At 44.9% G+C, this 24,601-nt stretch overlaps 1 protein-coding gene across 2 annotated transcripts in view; it reads left to right on the top strand.

Annotated features, from left to right (window-relative positions):
• LOC139375339 (transcription regulator protein BACH2-like) overlaps positions 1-24,323 on the top strand; it is a 53,985-nt gene extending 29,662 nt beyond the window's left edge. Inside the window, exons 1-5 of one of the 2 annotated variants that reach the window (XM_071117032.1) lie at positions 8,475-8,523; positions 8,736-9,011; positions 16,973-18,544; positions 20,726-20,932; positions 21,610-24,323. In XM_071117032.1, the coding sequence (XP_070973133.1) occupies positions 8,748-9,011; positions 16,973-18,544; positions 20,726-20,932; positions 21,610-22,104 (2,538 nt within the window). In that variant the 5' untranslated portion in view covers positions 8,475-8,523; positions 8,736-8,747 and the 3' untranslated portion in view covers positions 22,105-24,323. Of the gene's footprint in view, positions 1-8,474; positions 8,524-8,735; positions 9,012-16,972; positions 18,545-20,725; positions 20,933-21,609 lie in introns of those variants that run through there. The other variant, XM_071117031.1, reaches the window with a different exon arrangement.
• Positions 24,324-24,601: the final 278 nt, after the last annotated feature.

A 24,601-nucleotide genomic window follows, 5' to 3' on the forward strand; every position in this document is an offset into this window, starting at 1 on the left:
ACGCACATCTAAACCTAAACGCACATCTAAACCTAAAAGCACATGTAACCTAAACACACATGTAACCTAAACGCACATCTAAACCTAAACGCACATCTAAACCTAAAAGCACATGTAACCTAAACACACGTGTAACCTAAAGGTGCTGTTGACGTCAATGCATGATTTGCCACAAATATCTGAGTTAGAATTTGGCCCTTACAGAATACATTTACAGATTCTGACGACTATGACAGATCACATCATTGTGTACTGTATTATCTTTCTTTAACACATTAAACAGGTATATTTCCCTTTATGTAAACACTGTAGGTGTGGAACGACCCACTCGTGTACTTTTGTTTTCAGCTGCAGAGAATGATAGTGTTAACCAGTGAATGAAATATCCTACATGAAAGCGGTTTGGCACAACATTCCTCTCTTTGTGACCATTTGTCAACAGAGGTTTTACACCTTCATGGTATTCACTCAAACTATTTTTACATGGACTATTTTTACATGTATTTTGTCCTCATACATCAATATTAGTTCTGATCATTTCCGCATGAGCAAAATTATAAAATATCCAGATACATTTAGCCTTTATTTAACTAGGCAAGTCAGTTAAGAACAAGTTCTTATTTTCAATGACGGCCTAGGAACAGTGGGTTAACCGTCTTGTTCAGGGGCAGAAAAACAGATTTTTACCTTGAGGATTTGAGCTTGCAACCTTTCGTTTACTAGTCCAACACTCTAACCACTAGGCTACCTGCCGCCCCAATTAATAGTCCCTATGGATTATGATATTGATTCAAGATTATTATTTGAGTGATGTTCTGTTTTCCATGTATGTTTTAGAGGAAGTGGAAGCAGTGGCTGTTGCCCTGATGCTCAGAGGTGCCTGTATTTCTTCTCCCTCTGAAAGTACCCCAAACTAGAATGTATTCAACAGAAAGTCACCCTGTGGTTTTGTCTCACATACTTTCTCTCACTTCCTTCACGTTTTTGGCCCTTAATGTCCTCTTGACTTTCCCTGCTGTGATATTTCACCAGGTCCTCCCTCACATTGACATTAAGGTTGTGCTTTCTGTCACAGCCCAAACCTCCTTTCCTCCCCCAGACTATTTCCACTTGATCTGACAACGGATGCTATACTAATGGAGGCGCAATAAACTGTGAAAGCATGTCGTTGTTGTTCCTGACCTGTACTGTTTTTAACTTGTTAAGCACAGGGCATTGCAGATATGAGTGGACCCCTGATGGCATTTCATTTTTTGTTGTTGCAATTTACAGATATTTTTATATTTTCACTCCTCTCTCTCAATTCAATTCAGTTCAATTCAAGGGGCTTCATTGGCATGGGAAACAAGTGAAGTCTCTCTCTCCCTCTCACTCTCACCGGCTGTTGTGAGGTCATCACCCAGCTCTGGGGTGAAACAGGATCAGCCACAGATCTCCTGGCGTGCTGCCAGCGCCCGCCAGGGACCACACACACTTCCCAGGGGGCCGAGGGTGAAAACTTTGAGGTTTTATGCACCATTGAATCTGAGATGATTTATTTTTCCATTCGCTTTCATCCAATACACAGGTGTGGACTGTATTTGTGGAATCGTTCTCAATGTATAAATCTTCAATTTATAAGGTTCTTGCATTTTGCGAGGCGAAACTGGTGCATTTAGAGAAAATATCTGTTGTTTGTACTGACATGGCTTTTGTCAGTCATGAAGCAGCCCTGCAGACACACACACACACACACACACACACACACACACACACACACACACACACAAACACACACCCATTCACTCACCGGTCCATGTTTGACCATGAATGAATAGTTCTCTACACTCACTGACTGCTGGGGTTATTCCTGGCCAGCGCAGCAGTGTGTGTTTCTATCACATGGCCGGTCGGCTAGCTGAGCGTTCTGTTACCATTTTAAACTGGGCTGTGGTTGTGAATCACCCTGGGTTGGCTGGGCTAACCAACATAACACTTAGCTGTGGTAGGTCATGATTCACTCCTCCTGCACCCTCCGTTTAGTTCACTTTAGTTTAGTCACCACCATATGGCAAAAATACTCTACAGCCTACTCCACCGTGACCGCGCTCCCCACTGACTGGCTGGCTAGCATGGATGCCTTCCTGCTGTTAGCCATGACAAATACCTGCCCAGGCCCTCTGAGGGAGAGGGTTTACTACGGCACATTTAACTGGAGTCACTGACCTTGCCGTGGACTAGAGAGAGACATGATACTTTTCTGTAAAGTTGTCTGAGGTATGCATTGCATGAGTCATGGTTGTGGTGGATGCTGAAGTAGCGAACAAGGTGAAATTGAGTATTGATAGTGAGTGGCCAGGGATGGGAGCCACTGTATCATGTCAGCGTCTAGATGGGAGTAGATTGTAACTTACACCACTACTACTACTGTGCACTCACACACACACACACACACACACACACACACACACACACACACACACTCTTTTTCCTTCTCTCTCGCTGGCTCTTTCTCTATACTCTGTAGTTAAATCATGAACTACTCAAAAAGGAGGATCTCTATTCTTCATGATGTATACATTTCACATGACATATGCTCTTACTTAGTCCATTTGAAACGAATCAGTCCCTTAAATTGAACAGGCTGGCCGTGCACAGGTCGTCTCGCCCTTCAGTTGCCTCTCGAGTAACCCTAAAATATGCCGTTATCTTGTCTGCAGGGCCAGTGGAGAGCTCGTTTGCAGTAAATTCAATTTCACTTGACAATTCCAGGGTGACTTATAGCAGTAAAGAAGATTGAGAGTTGCACAAACAGTGTTAGGAATGACCTCAGAAGACATATATCATGGGTTACACTGACCTTCTGAAAGTGAGACATCCTAACCCTGATTCTGGAACAAAGAGGTATTGTTAAACACAGATGATGTGACTGGTGCATTTCCGTCCCAGCAGCTCTGGACAAGGGCCCTGGTAATGTACTCCGTTGCCCAGATCCTTTTGCGTTCTTAATGTCACTCTTTTAATGTCTCATGCAACCTAATGGCCCTATTGTTTACTGATGTCTTGGAAGAAAATAAGTCAAACATTGTGCTATTGATTTCAGATGTAGCCGTCGAGCTGGGTCTCACATAAAACCCACTATCACTATCCTTTTCTTATTCTCACACACACCCCCAACGAGCGCGCGCACACACACACACACACACACACACACACACACACACACACACACACACACACACACACACACACATGCAGACACACACACACACATGCAGACACACACACACACACACACACACATGCAGACACACACACACACACACACACACACACACACACACACACACACACACACACACACACATGCAGACACACACATTTTCGTGAGTTGAAAATAAGACATAATCAGGGCAGGGAGAAGACAGGAGGGAGGGAAGTAGGGCATAACAGTTGTCAGGGGTGTATAGTGTACCACCACTATCGGCCCTCGAGTGGGGAGCCCTGAATTATTACTGTTTGTTAATTAATATTTCTCTGCCAGCCCAGAGGAAGACTGTGGCCCCGCTCTCTGTGCTCTGTGATAAATAATTTACGTTTGTTTGCTGATAATCTCTATCAGATCTGCCGATGGCCACGAGGGGTGTGTTTTCTCTCTCACTCAGGGGGCAGCCTTAGATGTGTGGCTGTTTGATGGACACAGATAGGTTGAATATAGACTAGCCTCACTTTTAACTATCATGTTATAATATTGCTCACTAAATTACTCTACGTTTCCGTGCGTTCCCTGTGGAAATTCCAGGTCGAAAAATGTATAATAGAGCATTTATTTTCAGTGACTCACCTGGATATGTCACGGCTTTCCTTCAGTGGTGGAAAAAGTACCCAACTGTCATACTTGAGTAAAAGTAAAGATACCTTAATAGAAAATGACTCAAGTAAAAGTATATTTTTATTTGGTTTAAAATACACTTAAGTATCAGAAGTAAAAGTTCAAATCATTTAAAATTCCTTATATTAAGCAAACCAGATGGCACCATTTTCTTGTTCTTTTTATTTACAGAAAGCCAAGGGCACTCTCCAACACTCAGACATAATTTACAAACAAAGCATATGTGTTTAGTTAGTCCACCAGATCAGAGGCAGTAGGAATGACCAGGGATGTTCGGTTGATATGTGTGTGAATTTGACTATTTTCCTGTCCTGCTTAACATTCAAAATTTAATCAGACTTTTGGCTGTCAAGGAAAATGTATGGAGTAAAAAGTACAATATTTTATTCAGGAATGTAGTGAAGTAAAAGTAGGCAAAAATATAAATAAGTACAGATACCCCCCAAAAATACTTAAGTAGTACTTTAAAGTATTTTTATTTAAGTACTTTACACCGCTGCTTTCCTTTGAGTTGAGCTTCTTAGGTTTTACCACAGCTGTGCTATCTAGTGCTGATCTTGTTCATTTGCACCGCAGGCAGAGACAGTGTGGCCTAGAAGAGCTGTTTAATATTTAATTGTTGTCACTAATACAGATTCACAAGTCATATACAGTGGGGCAAAAAAGTATTTAGTCAGCCACCAATTGTGCAAGTTCTACCACTTAAAAAGATGAGAGAGGCCTGTAATTTTTACACTTCAACTATGACAGACAAAATGAGAAAAAAAATACAGAAAATCACATTGTAGGATTTTTAATGAATTTATTTGCAAATTATGGTGGAAAATAAGTATTTGGTCACCTACAAACAAGCAAGATTTCTGGCTCTCACAGACCTGTAACTTCTTCTTTAAGAGGCTACTCTGTCCTCCACTCGTTACCTGTATTAATGGCACCTGTTTGAACTTGTAAGCAGTATAAAAGACACCTGTTCACAACCTCAAACAGTCACACTCCAAACTCCACTATGGCCAAGACCAAAGAGCTGTCAAAGGACACCAGAAACAAAATTGTAGACCTGCACCAGGCTGGGAAGACTGAATCTGCAATAGGCAAGCAGCTTGGTTTGAAGAAATCAACTGTGGGAGCAATTATTAGGAAATGGAAGACATACAAGACCACTGATAATCTCCCTCGATCTGGGGCTCCACGCAAGATCTCACCCCGTTGGGTCAAAATGATCACAAGAACGGTGAGCAAAAATCCCAGAACCACACGGGCGACCTAGTGAATGACCTGCAGAGAGCTGGGACCAAAGTAACAAAGCCTACCATCAGCAAGGGCATTGAAGATGAAACGTGGCTGGGTCTTTCAGCATGACAATGATCTCAAACACACCACCCGGGCAACGAAGGAGTGGCTTCGTAAGAAGCATTTCAAGGTCCTGGAGTGGCCTAGCCAGTCTCCAGATCTCAACCCCATAGAAGATCTTTGGAGGGAGTTGAAGGTCCGTGTTGCCCAGCAACAGCCCCAAAACATTACTGCTCTAGAGGAGATCTGCATGGAGGAATGGGCCACAATACCAGCAACAGTGTGTGAAAACCTTGTGAAGACTTACAGAAAACGTTTGACCTCTGTCATTTCCAACAAAGGGTATATAACAAAGTAGAGATAAATAAGTATTTGGTCAATAACAAAAGTAAATCCTACAATGTGATTTTCTGGGTTTTTTTTCCTCATTTTGTCTGTCATAGTTGAAGTGTACCTATGATGAAAATTACATTCCTCTCATCTTTTTAAGTGGGAGAACTTGCACAATTGGTGGCTGACTAAATACTTTTTTGCCCCACTGTAATAGTGTAGCCTAGCATCAGTTGATTATCTCTCTTATCATCTGAGAGACTGATTCTCTCGTCCTCTATATCGGCCTACTGTGCTCTAAAATAACGACTGGTGTATATCACTGAGTTTATGTCTGTTTTTGCCTATACAACGTCTTGGTACACTGTATCCTATTGCAGTATAGTTGCCTACAGACAAACCAAGGCAAAGTCGTAATAGATTTATACTTTGAATACCCATCCTCAGTTCACACCCTATAAGAAGAAGTGGGTGAGGAGGAGGCGGTAAGAAAGAGGGGGTGAGGAGGAGGGGGTTAGAAGGAGGGGGTAAGAAGAAGGGGGTGAAGAGGAGAGGGTGAGGAGGATACACTCTACTCCCTTGGCACTCATCAAGTATTAACAGTTGGACTCCCAGAAGCCTGGAGTAATGATTATACAGTTTACAGCTTGTGAGATTATCGCTGCCTGTGTGTCTATAAGCTGTCTGTCTGGCAGACAAACATGATGTTGAAATATATCACCCACACACTGCAGGCAACATGATGAAACAATCTGCAACCGCTTGTTTACTGAAACAGACTATTTCAAAAAAATTATCTGGTGTTTGTGGTGAGTTAAGGAATTTGACACCCAAGAGCAAGTGTCATGAATAACAATGATAGTTAGTCTAATTAACAAAGGTATGGCATGGAGTTTGTTAGTATAATTAACAAAGGTATGGCATGGAGTTTGTTAGTCTAATTAACAAAGGTATGGCATGGAGTTTGTTAGTATAATTAACAAAGGTATGGCATGGAGTTTGTTAGTCTAATTAACAAAGGTATGGCATGGAGTTTGTTAGTATAATTAACAAAGGTATGGCATGGAGTTTGTTAGTCTAATTAACAAAGGTATGGCATGGAGTTTGTTAGTCTAATTAACAAAGGTATGGCATGGAGTTTGTTAGTCTAATTTACAAAGGTATTGTGAAGGTACATTGACATCGGTGTGTTACAATTTCTTTGCCTGTGGCTGATTTGTGGTTTTGTCCTCCACATTTCAAACTGATACAGAGACATTAGTTATGTTCTGCTGCTGCCCTGTTTAGCTCACAGAGAGAAACTTGAGACTAGAGCAGTCAATCTGTTCAATCAAGATTCTGATGAATGGAATAATATTACTGTAGTCATACTGAACAAAACTGCACTAGAGAAATACACTAGATGTTAAATGTTGACCAGGAGAAAACACATCAGTGCTAAACATGTATCTTCTGCAATAACTAAACTATTATGAGGAGAGGAACACCAAAGTGGCTTATTAATAGTATTTGCAAGCATCACCGTTTCTTTATTGAGATACAAAGAGGCCTACAGTCTGATCCTCCTCCTCTATGATGATGATGTGAGCCTTCTCTCCCATAGTCCTTTGATTTGGATTGTGTTAGGGTCTCTTTTAGTTCTAAAGGAAACCTGATGGCGAATAGAAGATTTATAGTTCTGAGATGATTCCACCTGGAGTCTGTTCCTCTGCTGCAGGCCCCTGGCTCCAGGCTCTGCACATTATAACACTATGACTCAGCAGAAAGAAAGCCCTCCAAGCCTGATGAGTCCATACACACACACGAACATGCACAAACACACGCACAAATACACACATGTACAAACAAAACACACACACGCACACACACACACACATACAGTGGGGCAAAAAAGTATTTAGTCAGACACCAATTTTTAAGTGCGTGGAGCCCCAGATCGAGGGAGATTATCAGTGGTCTTGTATGTCTTCCATTTCCTAATAATTACTCCCACAGTTGATTTCTTCAAACCAAGCTGCTTACCTATTGCAGATTCAGTCTTTCCAGCCTGGTGCAGGTCTACAATTTTGTTTCTGGTGTTCTTTGACAGATTTTTGGTCTTGACCATAGTGGAGTTTGGAGTGTGACCTGTTTGAGGTTGTGGACAGGTGTCTTTTATACTGCTTACAAGTTCAAACAGGTGCCATTAATACAGGTAACGAGTGGAGGACAGAGGAGCCTTTTAAAGAAGAAGTTACAGGTCTGTGAGAGCCAGAAATCTTGCTTGTTTGTAGGTGACCAAATACATATTTTCCACCATAATTTGCAAATAAATTCATTAAAAATCCTACAATGTGATTTTCTGGATTTTTTTTCTCATTTTGTCTGTCATAGGTACACTTCAACTATCTCCCACTTTTTAAGTGGTAGAACTTGCACAATTGGTGGCTGACTAAATACTTTTTTGCCCCACTGTACACACACACACACACACACAACCACAGGTGCACACACTCCTGGGCTCAGACAGACAGACTGCAGCCTCAGCTGTCTGTACTGTAGGCTACAGGAGCTTTAAGTGCGACAGTGTTGAGGTGAGCACAGTGCAAGGCTTTGCATTGCACCTCTTTAAATCAATGTGGAACCATTTTGAGTGGCACCGACTAAGATTTCCTGCACATACGTAATATATTTATTTTCAATACTTTTATTGTCACATTGAATGATTTCCAATGTGCTCTAAACAAACAGCTCGTTACAGCCCTGATCTCTAATGTCATCGTTGTCCTTTCCTAGGTATCAGCACGCAATAAGATAATGCTGTTTGTGCAGTAGGCTAGTAATCTCACAAGCCTGCTTACAAATCTCCATGAACGTCTGAGCTATGAATGTGGGTCAAGAGAGACTGGTACAGAGACTACATCTGTATCCTATTAGGATGTACCAGAGGATGTGTGTCAAGCTGCCTTGAATAGGTGTTGAATCTTGGATTCTCTGTTGAAGCTATTGGCGGAGAGGTGATAGAAAGATGTTTGAGGTTTGTCATTCCTGTGGTATGTCCCCTGTCAATTTTGTGTGCAAGTGCATGCACGTGGACATGTATGTACACGTATGGAGGAGAGAGAGAACATTTATTTTCTCCAAATAAAAAAAATGGCATTTATACAACCTGCAAGTAATTGGGTCCTTATCATCCTTGGCGTCCATTGACTGTGCATCCAACCAATGTCTTGTCTCTGTGTGTGTGTGTGTGTTTGTTCTGCAGGGTGTGAGCGGAATGTCTCTGGATGAGGGGGCCCACGCCGGGTCCAGGGAGACGCCCATGTACGTGTATGAGTCGACGGTGCACTGTGCCAACGTGCTGCTGAGTCTGGAGGACCAGCGGCGGCTGAACATCCTGTGTGATGTGACAGTGGTGGTGGAGGGGACAGAGATCAGGGCCCACAGGGCCGTCCTGGCAGCCAGCAGCAGATACTTCCTACAGGTGCTGCTGGGACACACACAACCCGAGCAGGAGCCAATCATCAGCCTGTCTGACAAGGTGAGTAACGACCAATGATGCGCATGTGTATATATACAGTGGGGAGAACAAGTATTTGATACACTGATGATTTTGCAGGTTTTCCTACTTACAAAGCATGTAGAGGTCTGTAATTTTTTATCATAGGTACTCTTCAACTGTGAGAGACGGAATCTAAAACAAAAATCCAGAAAATCACATTGTATGATTTTTAAGTAATTATTTTGCAATACTTGTTCTCCCCACTGTATGTATGTATACGGTAACACCCTGAGAAAGCGTTAATTACCTGACTTGACTTGACAGACTTTAGGCTCCCCTCGGCATGGCCATTTTATTACTGTTATGTTGCTATATTATAACAGCCCTTCCATTACATTCAGAGACATGTCCTAGTTTGGTAAATTGGGCGTGTCAGTCAGAGAGAGAAGGAGAGAGAATCTAGACTTTTATTGAGTCTCAAAATTCACTCTCTTTTGTGTTCATGTGTCTGTATGAGAGAGAGAGATTCTCTCCTAAATGTCTAGAGGTAGACTACAAACAATGTATGCAGGACAGAATTAGGTCAATGTCCATTAATAATAAAAACAGAAAAAAAGAGCAATTCAGTTTTGGAAACGTCTAAAATAGTGACATCCAAGCCCTGCAATATTGAGAGCTGAGCAAATCCAGCTGGTCCTGGGGCTGAATTCACAAACCTGTTCTTCTAACACACTGAACACACTGAAGCCCAATCAATCAGAATAACAACCAAATTACAACACAGTCAAACAAAACTACACTACCTATTGGGAAACACAAGCACAAAGCAAAATGCAGTGCTATCTGGCCCTAAATGGACAGCACACCATGGCAAACTATTTGACCTGGGTTTCTGTACAAAACATTAGAAAAGCCTTGACAAAGTACAGGCTTAGTTAGCACAGTCTTGCCATTGAGAAGGGTAGACACAGGAAAACCTGTCTCCCTATAGAGGAAAGGTTGTGCAACCACTGCACCACACCAGAAGCCGAGATAGAGCTGCCTTTCATGATAAAATGTAAAAAAATATATAAACAATTAGAGAGTGTAATTTCCCCAAATTTGAAACCTGTAATGCGTCTGTGTGTAGCTGGTGTAGATGAGTCAGGCGCAGGACAGCAGATATGAGTAATGTATGCAATTTTACTCAACACTAATCACAATACACGTAAATAAATCCAAGACCACAAATACGGACCGCAATACAATAAACAATCACTCACAAACATACATGGGGGAACAGAGGGTTAAATAATGAACAAGTCATGTCAAGACCCGGTTATGAACTCGAGTCTCCGGTGTGAGAAACAGTCACTTAGCAAACTGAGCCACTAATAGTCAGCAGAACCCAGAAGATGAGGCAGACACAGCAGTACTTGAGACGGTGTTTTAATAAAGTAAAAAGGAAAGTTCTTCAGGCAAAAATATAAATCCACAACGTCAAAAGTAATTCCAAGAGAACAAAGGTAATCCTCCAAGACAAAAGGTAAATCCACAAGGTGGTAGGTACAGCAGAAAAAAGCCTCAAAAGATAATCAAAAATAAATAAACGAGAACAAAAACAGAGTACCACAAGAGAGTCCAACTGGAGCAACAAATGTTCACAGCATCTCTGGGGCTGGGTGCTAACATTCAAACACAGAGCAAAGAACTGAGGAAAACTAAGGGTTTAAATACAATCAAGGGAAACGAGGCACAGGTGCAAATAATAACTGGGAACAAGGGAAAACAAAAGGGTCAAAAAGCACAATCTAGTGACCAAAACCGCAACAACCCTGGCCAAATCCTGACAAGTAATTGGGGGATTGAAACCAGGTGTGTAAGACAAAGACAAAACAAATGGAAAATTAAAAGTGGATTGGCGATGGCTAGAAGGCCCGTGATGTCGACCCCCCGAACCCCGCCCGAACAAGGAGAGGGATCGACTTCGGCGGAAGTCGTGACAGTACCCCCCTTGACACGCGGCCGACACCGACCTTGGGGATGACCCGGAGGACGAGGCACAGGGCGATCCGGATGGAGACGGTGGGACTCCCGCAGCAACAAAGGGTCCAAGACGTCCTCCACCGGCACCCAGCATCTCTCCTCCAGACCATACCCCTCCCACTCCACGAGGTACTGAAGGCCCCTCGCCCAACGCCTCAAGTCCAGGATGGCTCAAACAGCATATGCCGGGGCCCCCTCGATGTCCAGAGGGGGAGAAGAAACCTCCCGCACCTCAGACTCCTGGAGTGGACCAACCACCACCGGCCTGAGGAGAGACACATGGAATGAGGGATTAATACGGTAATCTGGGGGAAGCTGTAACCTGTAGCATACCTCGTTCAGTCTCCTCAGGACTTTGAATGGCCCCACAAACTGCGGGCCCAGCTTCCGACAGAGCAAGTGGAGGGGCAGGTTTCGGGTCGAGAGCCAGACCCGGTCCCCTGGTGCGAACACCGGGGCCTCACTGCGGTGGCGGGCGGCGTTTGCCTTCTGCCGCCTCATGGCCCATTGCAGGTGCACATGGGCGGCGTCCCAGGTCTCCTCCGAGCGCTTAAACCATTAGTCAACCTCAGGAGCCTCGATCTGGCTCTGATGCCAAGGTGCCAGAACTGGCTGATACCCCAGTACACACTGGAAGGGGGAGAGGTTAGTGGAAGAGTGGCGGAGTGAGTTTTGGGCCAACTCTGCCCAGGGGATGAACACCACCCACTCCCCCGGCCGGTCCTGGCAATATGACTGCAGAAACCTACCCACATCCTGGTTTACTCTCTCCACCTGCCCGTTACTCTCAGGGTGAAAACCTGAGGTGAGGCTGACCGAGACCCCCAGACGTTCCATGAACGCCCTCCAGAACCTGGACGTGAACTGGGGACCCCGATCAGAGACTATGTTCCTCGGGCACCCCGCAGTGCCGGAAGACGTGAGTGAACAGAGTCGCCGCAGTCTGTAGGCCCTAGGGAGACCGGGCAAAGGGAGGAGACGGCAGGACTTAGAAAACCGATCCACAACGACCAGGATCGTGGTGTTGCCCTGTGAGGGAGGAAGATCCGTCAGGAAGTCCACCGACAGGTGCGACCACGGCCGTTTGTAACTTCCATCTGGGCAGGTGCCTGGGAGCCTTGCACTGGGCACACACCGAGCAGGAGGAAACATAAACCCTCACATCCTTGGCCAAGGTGGACCACCAGTACTTCCCACTAAGACAGCGCACTGTCATCCGACCGCATCCAACCGATGCCCGGATGACCAGAGGAGGGTGACGTGTGGGCCCAATAGATCAACCGGTCGCGGACAGCAGACGAAACGTACAGACGCCCAGCTGGACACTGTAGAGGAGTGGGCTCTGTACGTAACGCCCACTCGATGTCCGCATCCAGCTCCCACACTACCGGTGCCAGTAGGCAAGAGGCCGGGAGTATGGGAGTGTGGTCCATGGACCGCTCCTCTGTGTCATACAGCCGGGACAGTGCGTCTGCCTTAGCATTCTGGGAAGCTGGTCGGTAGGACAGGGTGAACACAAAACAGGTAAAAAAAACATGGCCCACCTTGCCTGGCGAGGGTTCAGTCTCCTCGCAGCCCGGATGTGCTCCAGATTGCGGTGGTCAGTCCAGATGTGAAAAGGGTGTCTCGCCCCCTCAAACCAATGTCTCCACGCCTTCAGAGTCTTGACGACAGCCCCGGTCCCCCACATCATAGTTTTGCTCCGCCGGGCTGAGCTTCTTCGAAAAGAAGGCACAGGGGCGGAGCTTCGGTGGCGTACCCGAGCACTGAGAGAGCATGGACGCGTCCACCTCCACTATGAACGCCAAAGAGGGATCCGGGTGGGCCAGTACGGGAGCCGAGGTAAACAGAGCCCTCAGGTGACCAAAAGCCCTGTCCGCCTCAGCTGACCACTGCAGTCGCACCGGTCCCCCCTTAGCAGTGACGTAATGGGAGCCGCTACCTGACCAAAACCCTGGATAAACCTCCGGTAGTAGTTGGCAAACCCTAGACACCGCTGCACTTCCTTTACCGTGGTGGGAGTCGGCCAATTACGCACGGCTGAAATGCGGTCACTCTCCATCTCCACCCCTGACGTGGAAATGCGGTACCCTAGGAAGGAGACGGACTGTTGGAAGAACAGACATTTCTCAGCCTTGACGTACAGGTCATGCTCCAACAGTCGACCAAGTACCCTGCGTACTAGGGACACATGCTCGGCTCGTGTAGCGGAGTATATCAGAATGTCGTCGATATACACCACTACACCCTGCCCTGCAGGTCCCGGAAAATCTCATCAACAAAGGTCTAGAAGACTGAGGGAGCATTCATCAACCCGTACGGCATGACGAGGTACTCATAGTGCCCTGAGGTGGTACTAAATCCCGTCTTCCACTCGTCCCCCTCCCGGATACGTACCAGGCAACGGGTAGCTGTACCTCACAGTGATATGATTGATACCCCAATAGTCAATACACGGGCGCAGACCTCCATCCTTCACAAAAAAGAAACTTGAGGAGGCAGGGGAAGTGGAGGGCCGAATGTATCCCTGTCCCAGGGATTCGGAGACATATGTTTCCATAGCCGCCGTCTCCTCCTGTGACAGAGGATACATGTGACTCCTGGGAAGCGCAGCGTCTACCATGAGATTTATTGCACAATCCCCCCGTCAATGGGGTGGTAATTGAGTCGCCCTCTTCTTACAGACGAGAGCCAAATCGGCATATTCTGAGGGCATGCGCACTATGGAGACCTGGTCTGGTCTTTCCACCGTAGTTGCACCGATGGAAACCCCTACACACCTCCCTGAGCACTTTCGTGACCACCCCTTGAGAGCCCTGTTGCCACGAAATAGTGGGGTCATGACAGGCCAACCAGGGTAGGCCCTGCTCCGTGGGAAACGCAGGAGAATCAATAAGGAAGAGACTGATTCTCTCCTTCTGACCCTCCTGCGTAACCATGCCTAGTGGAGCGGTGGCCTCTCTAATCAGCCCTGACCCTAAAGGTAGACTATCTAGGGCATGCACAGGGAAGGGCATATCCACAGGAACAAAGGGGATCCCTAAACTATGGGCAAATGAACGGTCAATACAATTCCCAGCTGCGCCTGAATCTACAAGCGCCTTATGCTGGGAATGCGGGGAAACTCAGGAAATGTAATAAACACATACATGTGAGCAACAGGGGGCTCTAGGTGAGCCTGGTGCCGACTCACCTGGGGTGGCACGATAGTGCCCTGCCTGCTGCTCGACTCCCTGAGGGACCCCTCCAGCACCAACCAGCAGTGTGCCCTCTGCGGCCACAGATGGTGCAGGGAATGGCCCCTCTTCCGGTTGCCCTAATCACACAACCTCCCAGCTCCATGGGCGTCGGAGTGGAGTTGCTGGGGGATGGAACTGACAGGCCCCGATCCGGGGGGGATGTACCATGCTGCGCTTTGGTCCGAACCTTGCGACTCCTCGTCAGAAGAAGAGGACTAGCGTTACAAATAATCACAATACATGTCAATAAATCCAAGGCCACAAATACGGACCGCAATACAATAAACAATCACTCACAAACAAACATGGGGGAACAGAGGGTTAAATAATGAACAAGTAATTGGGGAATTGATACCAGGCGTGTAAGACAAAGACAAGGACAAAATGAAAAGTGGATCAGCGATGGCTAGAAGGCCGGTGACGTCGACCGCTGAACACCGCCCGAACAAGGAGAGGGACCGACTTTGGCGGAAGTCGTGACAAAACCCTAATTCAAGGTTTCAGACCTCTGATGAGAATAGGCTACCCATCCTGTTGGGGGAGGAATCAGAGAGCTGTGGGTTGGCAGTGGACTAGATTGCTGCCTACCATAAGATGAGTGACATTGTCTGACAGACCAACCAATGTTCTCTATGCCATTATTATTGTCTATTGTATGGTTATTTTTACTCTTGATTATTATTTTTAATGATTGCCCCGTTGAAAATCTTTAGTATTATTATTATTTTAATTATGTTAATATTGTCAATTAAAAACTTACATGAAATTTCCAAAGTACGCTTTTGCATATGTACATTGTTATGTCATGTCAATAAAGCAATTTGAATTGAAAGCAATTTTAATTGAATTGAAATTGAGAGAGTGAGAGAGAGAAAAAGAGAGAGAGGGAGAAAGAGGGGATAAGAGGGAGGGAGGCGGCCGGGTAGCTTGCTCAGTTGTCACACTTTAGCATTACCTTTGCTTGTGTGTTGGCAGGATTCCTGATAACCCTGTGGGAATTTTTAGATTCAGTGATACATTATATTTCTGCCTCTGTAACTAATCGTGGGCAGAACAGCCCCGGCCCACATTCCACTGCCTCCATTAGCATGTAAAGTCCCAGATCTGTCAATTTGATTAATACTGTATGTCTCTTTGACTCTACCTCATACAGTAATCACTATCAACGACTTTATACGTCAAAATCCATCCTCTAATGACTAGAAAGCATTGCTTATTTTCTCTCTTCTCTTTCTCTACAGACATCCCCTCTCTCCTTCTACCGGTCTCTTTGTAGTGTGGAATTTCTCTTTCTCACTCACACTAATTTTATGTCTATCCATCCTTTCGCTTGCCTCCTTTTTGCTTTGTAGTATATCTCGCAATCTCTTCCACTCACTCTCTCTCTCTCTCTCTCTCTCTCCATTTTCTCTCTCATTCTGTTTTCCCTTTCTCTCCCTGTCCTCATTAGAAGGGCTGGTACAGTAGTAACATTAAAAAGGCTGGTCTGTGTTCATAAAGACAATCTTCTGGTGTGTTCATAAAGACATGCTTCTGTGTGTTCATAAAGACATGCTTCTGTGTGTTCATAAAGACATGCTTCTGTGTGTTCATAAAGACAATCTTCTGGTGTGTTCATAAAGACATGCTTCTGTGTGTGTTCATAAAGACATGCTTCTGTGTGTTCATAAAGACAATCTTCTGGTGTGTTCATAAAGACATGCTTCTGTGTGTGTTCATAAAGACATGCTTCTGTGTGTTCATAAAGACAATCTTCTGGTGTGTTCATAAAGACATGCTTCTGTGTGTTCATAAAGACATGCTTCTGTGTGTTCATAAAGACATGCTTCTGGTGTGTTCATAAAGACAATCTTCTGGTGTGTTCATAAAGACATGCTTCTGTGTGTTCATAAAGACATAATTCTGTGTGTTCATAAAGACATGCTTCTGGTGTGTTCATAAAGACATGCTTCTGCAGGCACATGAGGCAGCTGCTGACGCTAGCTGAAAATAGACCCTCAGAACACTCAGCACTCTAACGGCACTCTACCTCCCCCCCAGCCCCCGACACACACATACAGACATGCACACACTGAGCTCACACACACACACACACACACACACACACACACACACACACACACACACACACACACACACACACACACACACACACACACACACACACACACAAACACACACACAAACACACACACACACACACACACACACAAACACACACACAGGCAAGCACGCACTGCGCACACAAACACACACACACACACATAAACGGGCACACACACACACACACATACACCAGGCCTGCTGGCTATCAGCTACTAAGAGAGAGAACAGGAGACGAGATGAAGGGGGAGAGGATGGGGGATGGGGTGCTAGAGAGGATGGGGAGAGGAGAGGATAGAGGGGGTTAGGAGGGGAAAGGAGGGGGGAGTAGGTGAGCTGAAGGGGGAGATGACAACAAGTGAGAGACATATTTTAAGGACGGGTGACTTTCACCTTCAGAGAGGGATGCGCCCCTAGGCACTCATTGGGATGATGGGGGGAGGGGGAGGGGATGTGCTCCAGTTAGTTTGCTCAAAATGTGTCAAAATAAAACATGAATGTGTAGTCTACACAATCCAGAGTTTAACTGTGTGTGTTAGCAGCAGATTTTTCCCAACTCTCACACTCTCCACACAAAATCCCCAGGACGAGTAACAACACAACAGATAACACTGTGTTTCCTCCTCTCATCAGGTCACAGCCAGGGGGTTTGCCCCGCTGCTACAGTTTGCCTACACAGCCAAACTGGTTCTGAGCAGAGAGAACATCCATGAGGTGATCCGCTGTGCTGACTTCCTGGGCGTTCACAACTTAGAAGACTCCTGCTTCCGCTTTCTACAGGCCCAGCTGCATAGCGACACGACTGATCACAACAATGGCCTTTGTCGCAAGGAGCTGCCGCTGTCGGCGCACACAGATGACCTCATCATGGAGGAGGATGGTGACGGTGGTGGTTCCACGTCTTCCGAGACCCCCAGAGTGACGTCATCCTCTGCGACAAGGTGGCGACCCAATCACTCAACCCTCATGCCCCTCACCAGCAGCCTGACCTCTGACCTCCCACAATGCCCCAAATACAGGAAGTACCAGCAGGCCTGCGCCAAGCACAACGGAGAGAACGAGGACGATGATAGCATCACCTCGGCCGCCTCGTCACTATGCCATGCCTCAGCCTCCCCAGGCCCCACAGAGACCAGCAGCACACACCAAGGGGCACAACCCCTTTCCCCCTCCAGAATCAAAGAGGAGCCCCGCTCCGGGGGCGAGGGAGAGGAGAGCCCCCCAGGACTGTCAGAGGATAGCCAGAATGTCCTGGAGATGGAGTTGGAGGGGAGGCCGAAGCCCTCAGCGCATCCCCCCAGCAGAGGTTCTCCATCTTGCCTGCACCTCCAGAGGGGCCTCCTGGATCTCAACAACCCAGCCAGCACCCTACTTTCCACTCCTCTCACCCAGCAGCTACTGACCAACAGACTCTCACTAGCCCATAACAGGGACAGAGACAGGGAGGCATCTCAGGGGGAGGGTGGAAGGGACCTCAGGGCGGTGTCTGCAGAGACAGTGGGATCTTCTGTTGGAGACATAGAGGGGGTAGTAGAGGACATGGCAATGAAGCCCCTTGTCTCAGACAGAGTCAGCAAACGGGAAGTAGAGTTGGATCGCCGCAGCAGCGTAATTTTCTCCTCCGGGGCATGTGACCATCTAGGAACACCGTCTCAATCCTACTCTGACCGGAAGTCTCTGGAAAAAGATCTGTTGGAGATCACCTCGAAATCCCTGTGGACAGGTGTTAGTCAGTCTCTCCCCTTCCACCAGACATACTCTCCCCTACCCTCCTCCACCACCTCCTCCACGGCCCTCCAGGAGCCCCTGCCGACTATGGCCTGCCGACCGCGGCCCACCACCAGCTGCCCTCTGCCCATAAAGATCTCCTCCTGCTCCCCTGCCTGCGAGCCACGCACACGCACCTCCAGCTCCTGCTCATCTTTCTCCTACCTGGAGGACGGTGGCAGTGGGGACTCGCCCTCCAGCCTGCCCCAGTTTGAGTTCTCCTCTTCCCCATGCTCTGTGTCGGGCTCAGGCTTGGCTCGCTGCCTGGTGGGGGAGCAGAGGAAGCACAGTGGGATGGTGGTAGGGGAAGCCATATTCTCTCAGGGCCGCACCAAGATCAAGTGTGAACGGTCGTATGGGGCCAACTCCAGTGATGAATCCGGGTCCTTCTCAGAGGGAGACAGTGAGTCTGGCCCTGCCAGAGAGCCAGGTCCCGAAGTCAGTATAATTTATCTATCTATACTACATATTGAAATTGTGATTTGTGCTGTTCAAAATGGGTTTTGCCAACATCTAAAATTGCTCTGACAAAATGTTACTGCGCCAGAGAGATACCACGCGGTTAGTGCTATGGCTGGGAAGATGAACTGTGTTGTAATAATTATGTTTTGATGGTTGTCAGAGTTACTTCTTAAAACCAAAAGGGATAAATATCTGAACAAATAGCTAAGACCAGTCCTCTTTATGAACTGCTCAACAAGCAGGGGTGAAGACTTAAGACAGAGAGAGAGAGAGCGACAGGGAATTGAATAGACTAGTTAACTGTACAGTATATGACAACTGTTGTTCTGGGGAAGAAGAGCCTGGAGAGCTTAGAACAGTAGTCTTAGTCATCTGTGAGATTTCTGTTTGACAAAATGTCTGGATGCTATTCACCTCTAAAGCTATAGTCATGGCCCATCCATGCACACACCATCCAACCATACATCCCTCCCCTATTCACAGCCTAAAGCCTCTAAGGATAAGACCTTGATTTCAAACTCTTTGTTTACTTTAAGAGAACCGCAGGGGTTGCCATGGCAATGCTTAAGCGCCCACTCCATCTCTCATGTTGCTGTGTGGAGAGAAATTAGACGATTCTTCTTGTGCTACACTGTGGGCTGATGTCTGTCGTTCAGCCACTCTGAGAGACTCACACACAATCAGCAGCGTCTTCTATTAACTAATCTATATCAGCTTTATTTCAGAACCAATGGTGAGTTAGTGAGAGACAGGCTGGTGGAACGGTGTGAGTGGGAAAGAGATTGATGTAATATAATGAATTACTTCTGAAAATACACAAACAGTGATAGACAGAATCATTGAGTTTTTCATCACAGCTGTTTTTAGATGAATGGAAGGCAGTGGATATAATGCTCAGGTAGGTAGAGTTCCGTAGAGGTGCCATTTTTTTATTGAATTACATTTAGCTCATAATGAGGGTTAATGCTTTCCCAATTTTTCTCTCTCAAGTCAGAAAAGGAGCTGAAATGTGTGTGTGCGTGCGTGCGTGTGTGTTTGTGTGTCTCCATATGCTCATAGCAGTTCACAGCGCTGACACTTGGTTCAGACAGAACGGACAGGTGTCCCTGTACCCTCCACCATCTGGCACCCTCCCTCAGTTTAGACCCTCCTAACTGGGACAGTGCGCTAGCCAAGCCCCCTGCCTGGGGACAGGGCCAGGACCTGGCCCATATAATGGGCACGCATGCACGCACTCACACACACACACACACACACACACACACACACACACACACACACACACACACACACACACACACACACACACACACACACACACACACACATACACACACACACATACACACACACACACACACACACACAGACACATAGACACACACACAGACACAGACACACACACACCAGTTGACACAGATGAGGCCATTATGTCAGTGCTGGCCCACTCACAGAGCAGAGTAATGAACTGACTGGAGGGATGTAGAGTTAAAAAGAGAAACCAGAACAATAGAGAGAGAGAAGAGAGGGAGAGAGAGACACACAGAGAGACAGAGAAGGCCCCCCAAGATCACAGCTGAAACAGAGCACTCCCTCAGTCCCCTGCCTCTACCCAACTCTCTGTGAGACAAATGGCAGAAAGTCACACAGCATATACTCACCCATTATTAAACACTGAATGATAGCACTTTAAAATGTGAACATCATGCAGACGATGAGGAGTTCCTTATGACATAAACTGAGAACTTTATTGTATCTCAAACATCAATTTCAGAACATCAGTCAATCTGTATTTTTTACAATAGTTTGTGTCAATTGTAAGTAAATTAATAATTGTGTCCCACAGTTATTGTCTATTACACTGTAAGCAATTGATTTCAAATAAGTGGAGTACCATGCACATGCTATGACAATCTATTAGAGGTAGAATAACAGTGCCACCTAGTGGGCAGGGTGGGTACAACTGTGTGAGATGGATGCTATCTGGGGGAGTTGAGTAATGAGAGCAGAGGACAAATGTCCATTGCTTGCTGTATCATGGACAATAAAGTTGTTTTGAATTGTATTGTATTGTATTGTATTGTATTGTATTGTATTGTATTGTACACCAGGTAGAAACTACTGTATATCCCTAATGCATTCCTCTGTTTTGTTAAGGTCAAACTTCCCTTCCCGGTGGATCAGATCACCAATCTTCCGCGTAATGACTTCCAGATCATGATAAAGATGCACAAACTGACCTCAGAGCAGCTGGAGTTCATCCACGACATCCGGCGGCGCAGTAAGAACCGCATCGCCGCCCAGCGCTGCCGCAAGAGAAAGCTGGACTGCATCCAGAACCTGGAGGTGGAGATACACAGACTGGTACATACACTGTTTTAATGGTCCTGTGTGGCTCAGTTGGTAGCATGGAGCTTTGCAATGCCAGGGTTGTGGGTTCAACTCCTACGGGGGACTAATATGAAAATGCATGCACTCACTATTTACTGTAAGTCACTCTAGATAAGTCTGCTAAATGACTAAAAATGTAAATGTTAAGACTCAGGTCTACTTATTATACAATGAAAAGTTAAATCTCTACTGTTAGCATTTGTAGTACTGTCAGTTTTTTTTTTAAATAAGGTTTTATTTGTGTTTCCTTATGCATGTGGCTGTCTGTGTTTGTGGTTATGTACTGTGTACATATGGATTCTCTAGGTGTGTATTCAATGTTTGTAAGCTGTGTGTGTATTCAATGTGTGTAAGCTGTGTGTGTATTCAATATGTGTAAGCTGTATGTGTATTCAATGTGTGTAAGCTATATGTGTATTCAATGTGTGTACGGTGTGTGTATTCGATGTCTGTAAGCTACTGTATGTGTGTATTCAATGTGTGTATTTAATGTGTGTAAGCTGTGTGTGTATTCAATGTGTGTATTTAATGTGTGTAAGCTGTGTGTGTATTCAATGTGTGTAAGCTATGTGTGTATTCAATGTGTGTAAGGTGTGTGTGTATTCTCAGTGTACCCATAACAGTCATGTACTGTATGTGTGTCCTTGCAGGTGCATGACAAGGACAAGCTGCTGAGTGAGAGAAACCAGCTGAAGGTGTGTATGGGTGAGCTATGGCAGAACCTCTCCTACCTGTCCCAGGCTGTGTCCCAGGAGGTGTGCAAGGAGGTACAGGGGAACCACGAGAAGACCCAAGCTCTGCTCCCTACACACAGATCCAGAGATCCTACTGCCACCACCAACAGCATCTCCATCACGGCCAGCATCGACCTCACCTCCAACCCAGGCTCCCCCACCTCAGAGGGCAGCCATGTCAAGTCCCCCTGCCCCTCTGAAAGCCCCATGGAGAGAGCCGTTGGCGTTGGGCAGGGGCGGCAGGGCAGTGGCGAGATAGATGTGTCTGACCTAGGGCAGGAGGACCCTGAGTCTTCCCTGGAGCCTGGAGCGTCTACAGGTGTGTGTAGCCCCACTGTTTCGGTGGATTTCTCTCAGGAGATGACTGAGAAATGTACAACAGGAGAACAGCCCAGACAGGACTGTATCTAGCTAGCAACGGAAAATGAATAGCTAGTAACAGGGTGTGTTTTTGTTATTATGACACACATCTCTACCTTGATATGTATAAAGTTTGAAGTACATTTGTTCTCTGTGTTTTTTAGAGGATGACACTACAGTTGTCTTATCAGCAATACTTTTAAACAGGTATTTTGGAGTTATCAAACTCCATACAACATTGCTCTGGCAGCTCTCTTTATCTCTCTATTTCTGTCTCTCCCTCCCTCCCTCTCTCCCATCATGGGAGTATAAACTCAGGAATTCCTCTGAATGTGTAATAATGTTCAATAATGTCTCTGTAAAAAGCTATTCATTTCAAATTGTACATCTGAAGAGTTCTTCTATACAGCTGAGAGTAGAATGAACTCTCATATGCAAAGTTTCCTTCAGTTCTAATTTCTCACTTTCTTTTTCCTGCATTGTTTATGTACATTCCTCTTTTGCCTTTAACACACAGTAGCATCTATGGTGAAAGAAAGAAACACACTGTAGCTAAAGTGGGAAATAGAAGAAAAACAAAATTGTATTGCACCGTTCAGCACCTTCAAGAGGTAATCTAATTTACACTAACAATGCATTTACACTAGCAAATGCTTTGACATTGGCACTTAGAAATGAAAAACTCCCAAGCCAAGTACTTACTTAAATTATATTCAACAAATATAAATGGTGTCAAAGACTAACATTCTTATCTAAACCATATTGCTGTTTTAGGGGTAGAAATGTACTGTCCTACATGTGGTGAAAATGTAATATTTTGTTCTGAGGTTATTTCCCATTACATTTAGTGTAAATCAGATGTATTAAAGAATTGGGGTGGAAGTGGAAGTCACCACATATTCCTGGTTTGATAATCCTTAAATATAAGAGTGCAATTTATCCTCTAAACTTGTCCAGTATTCCTAATGGTGTATTATCAAGTGAAATGTTGAATACTAATTCAAAGAGATGCTTAGATAGTTGTTGGTTCATGATAATGCCAAATTATTCCATTGTGGAAGATCGTTCTGTAGCATGTGTCATGGTTAGATTAGTGGTTTCTTTGTTTTCTCTAGGAACTTTCCAATGTCACATTCTGGGAATTTCAATTGATATCTTCTAGTTTTTCTCAAAGTATAAAGTACCAATGACAGAGCTCCACAGAATGTACTGTTACTCTGAGTACACTGAATATACCGATCAACCCATTTTGATATTTTTGAATTTGATAAATAAATATAAACATGTTGAGTTATTTATTTTGACAATGTTTCTGTGGGGATGATTTGTTGGCACAAAATGTAGGCCTGTAAATTTCCTAACATTGATTCTTGTGATTTTTAATGGTTGTTGTTTTTACTGACAATTTGGATGAAAGACAAGTCTTTTGTGTTTTATGATTCACAATGTCCTTATTTAGTACAAATTAAGCAAAACGTTTAAAGAGGTAAGTGTTTACAAAAGTCTGTGTAACATGTTTGTGTTTTTTAAGGATTTTTCCATGACAAGAGACTTTGCATCATTGGATTGATAAGTTTGGTTTTTTAACTGTTTTTAAAATGGAACACTAGGGTTCACACAAGATTTAAAACGTATGTTTGACAAATGCAGCTCCAAGTCTTGCCTTAGAGGTTTCAAAGGCCAAACTCACGTGAAAGGGAAGGGAAGGTGTCAATTTAAAACCATACTGTGGAAAAATAACGTTCTGTCCATACCATGGAGGAAATGACTGATTTCAGTACAACCACAATGTTTACTTGTTGGGGAAAAACGTAAATCGCAAAATCTCTTAATGTGCATTAACAATGTTATTTTTCCACGGTGCAGGTTTGATTGAATCCCAGCCTGAGTGTATGCAGAGGTTATGCCTCATGAACATTATGGACTCTTACACTTATCTACCTGCAAATCTGCATACCTCTCATTTTGGGTCAAGGACTGTACAGTTGGAATACGTTGTGTGTGGTTTTGTTTCTATGGTTATTATTGTATTTGTAGATTTTTGGTGAGATATTTTTTATGTGTAATTTGAGTAAACTGCAAGACGACAGATATCAGCTGTTTCACTTTTCCCTTTTTAGCTTATAATGTCCAAATTGCCTGAGTTCGTCATATTGTAAATATTATGTAACTGTTGTTTTTGTTAATTTGACATGCAAATGTTTTGGAAGAAAACTTTTTTGTCAAGACGCAATTTCTGTTTATGGATTAAAACAAATAGCATGCGCCAATTCTTTGTATATTTTTTACTGTAAAATTATGATATATCTAAAAAATAACCCATCAAAGACGATGACAAAAAGTGATTTTCAGTTTTAGTAAATAAGCATTTATTGTATATCAAACAACTACACACTCATAAGAATCTATTGTTGAATGTTTAACTTAAAAAAGTTCAAACTAAATAATAGGTTTATAAAATTTAATGCTCTATATAAGCATATAAAAGTTTTTCCAGGGACAAGATGACATTTTCCATGGTTTGCATACTCACCAACATTCATTTATC

The sequence above is a fragment of the Oncorhynchus clarkii genome, chromosome 19 (assembly GCF_045791955.1).
Source record: "Oncorhynchus clarkii lewisi isolate Uvic-CL-2024 chromosome 19, UVic_Ocla_1.0, whole genome shotgun sequence".
Taxonomy (NCBI): domain Eukaryota; kingdom Metazoa; phylum Chordata; class Actinopteri; order Salmoniformes; family Salmonidae; genus Oncorhynchus; species Oncorhynchus clarkii.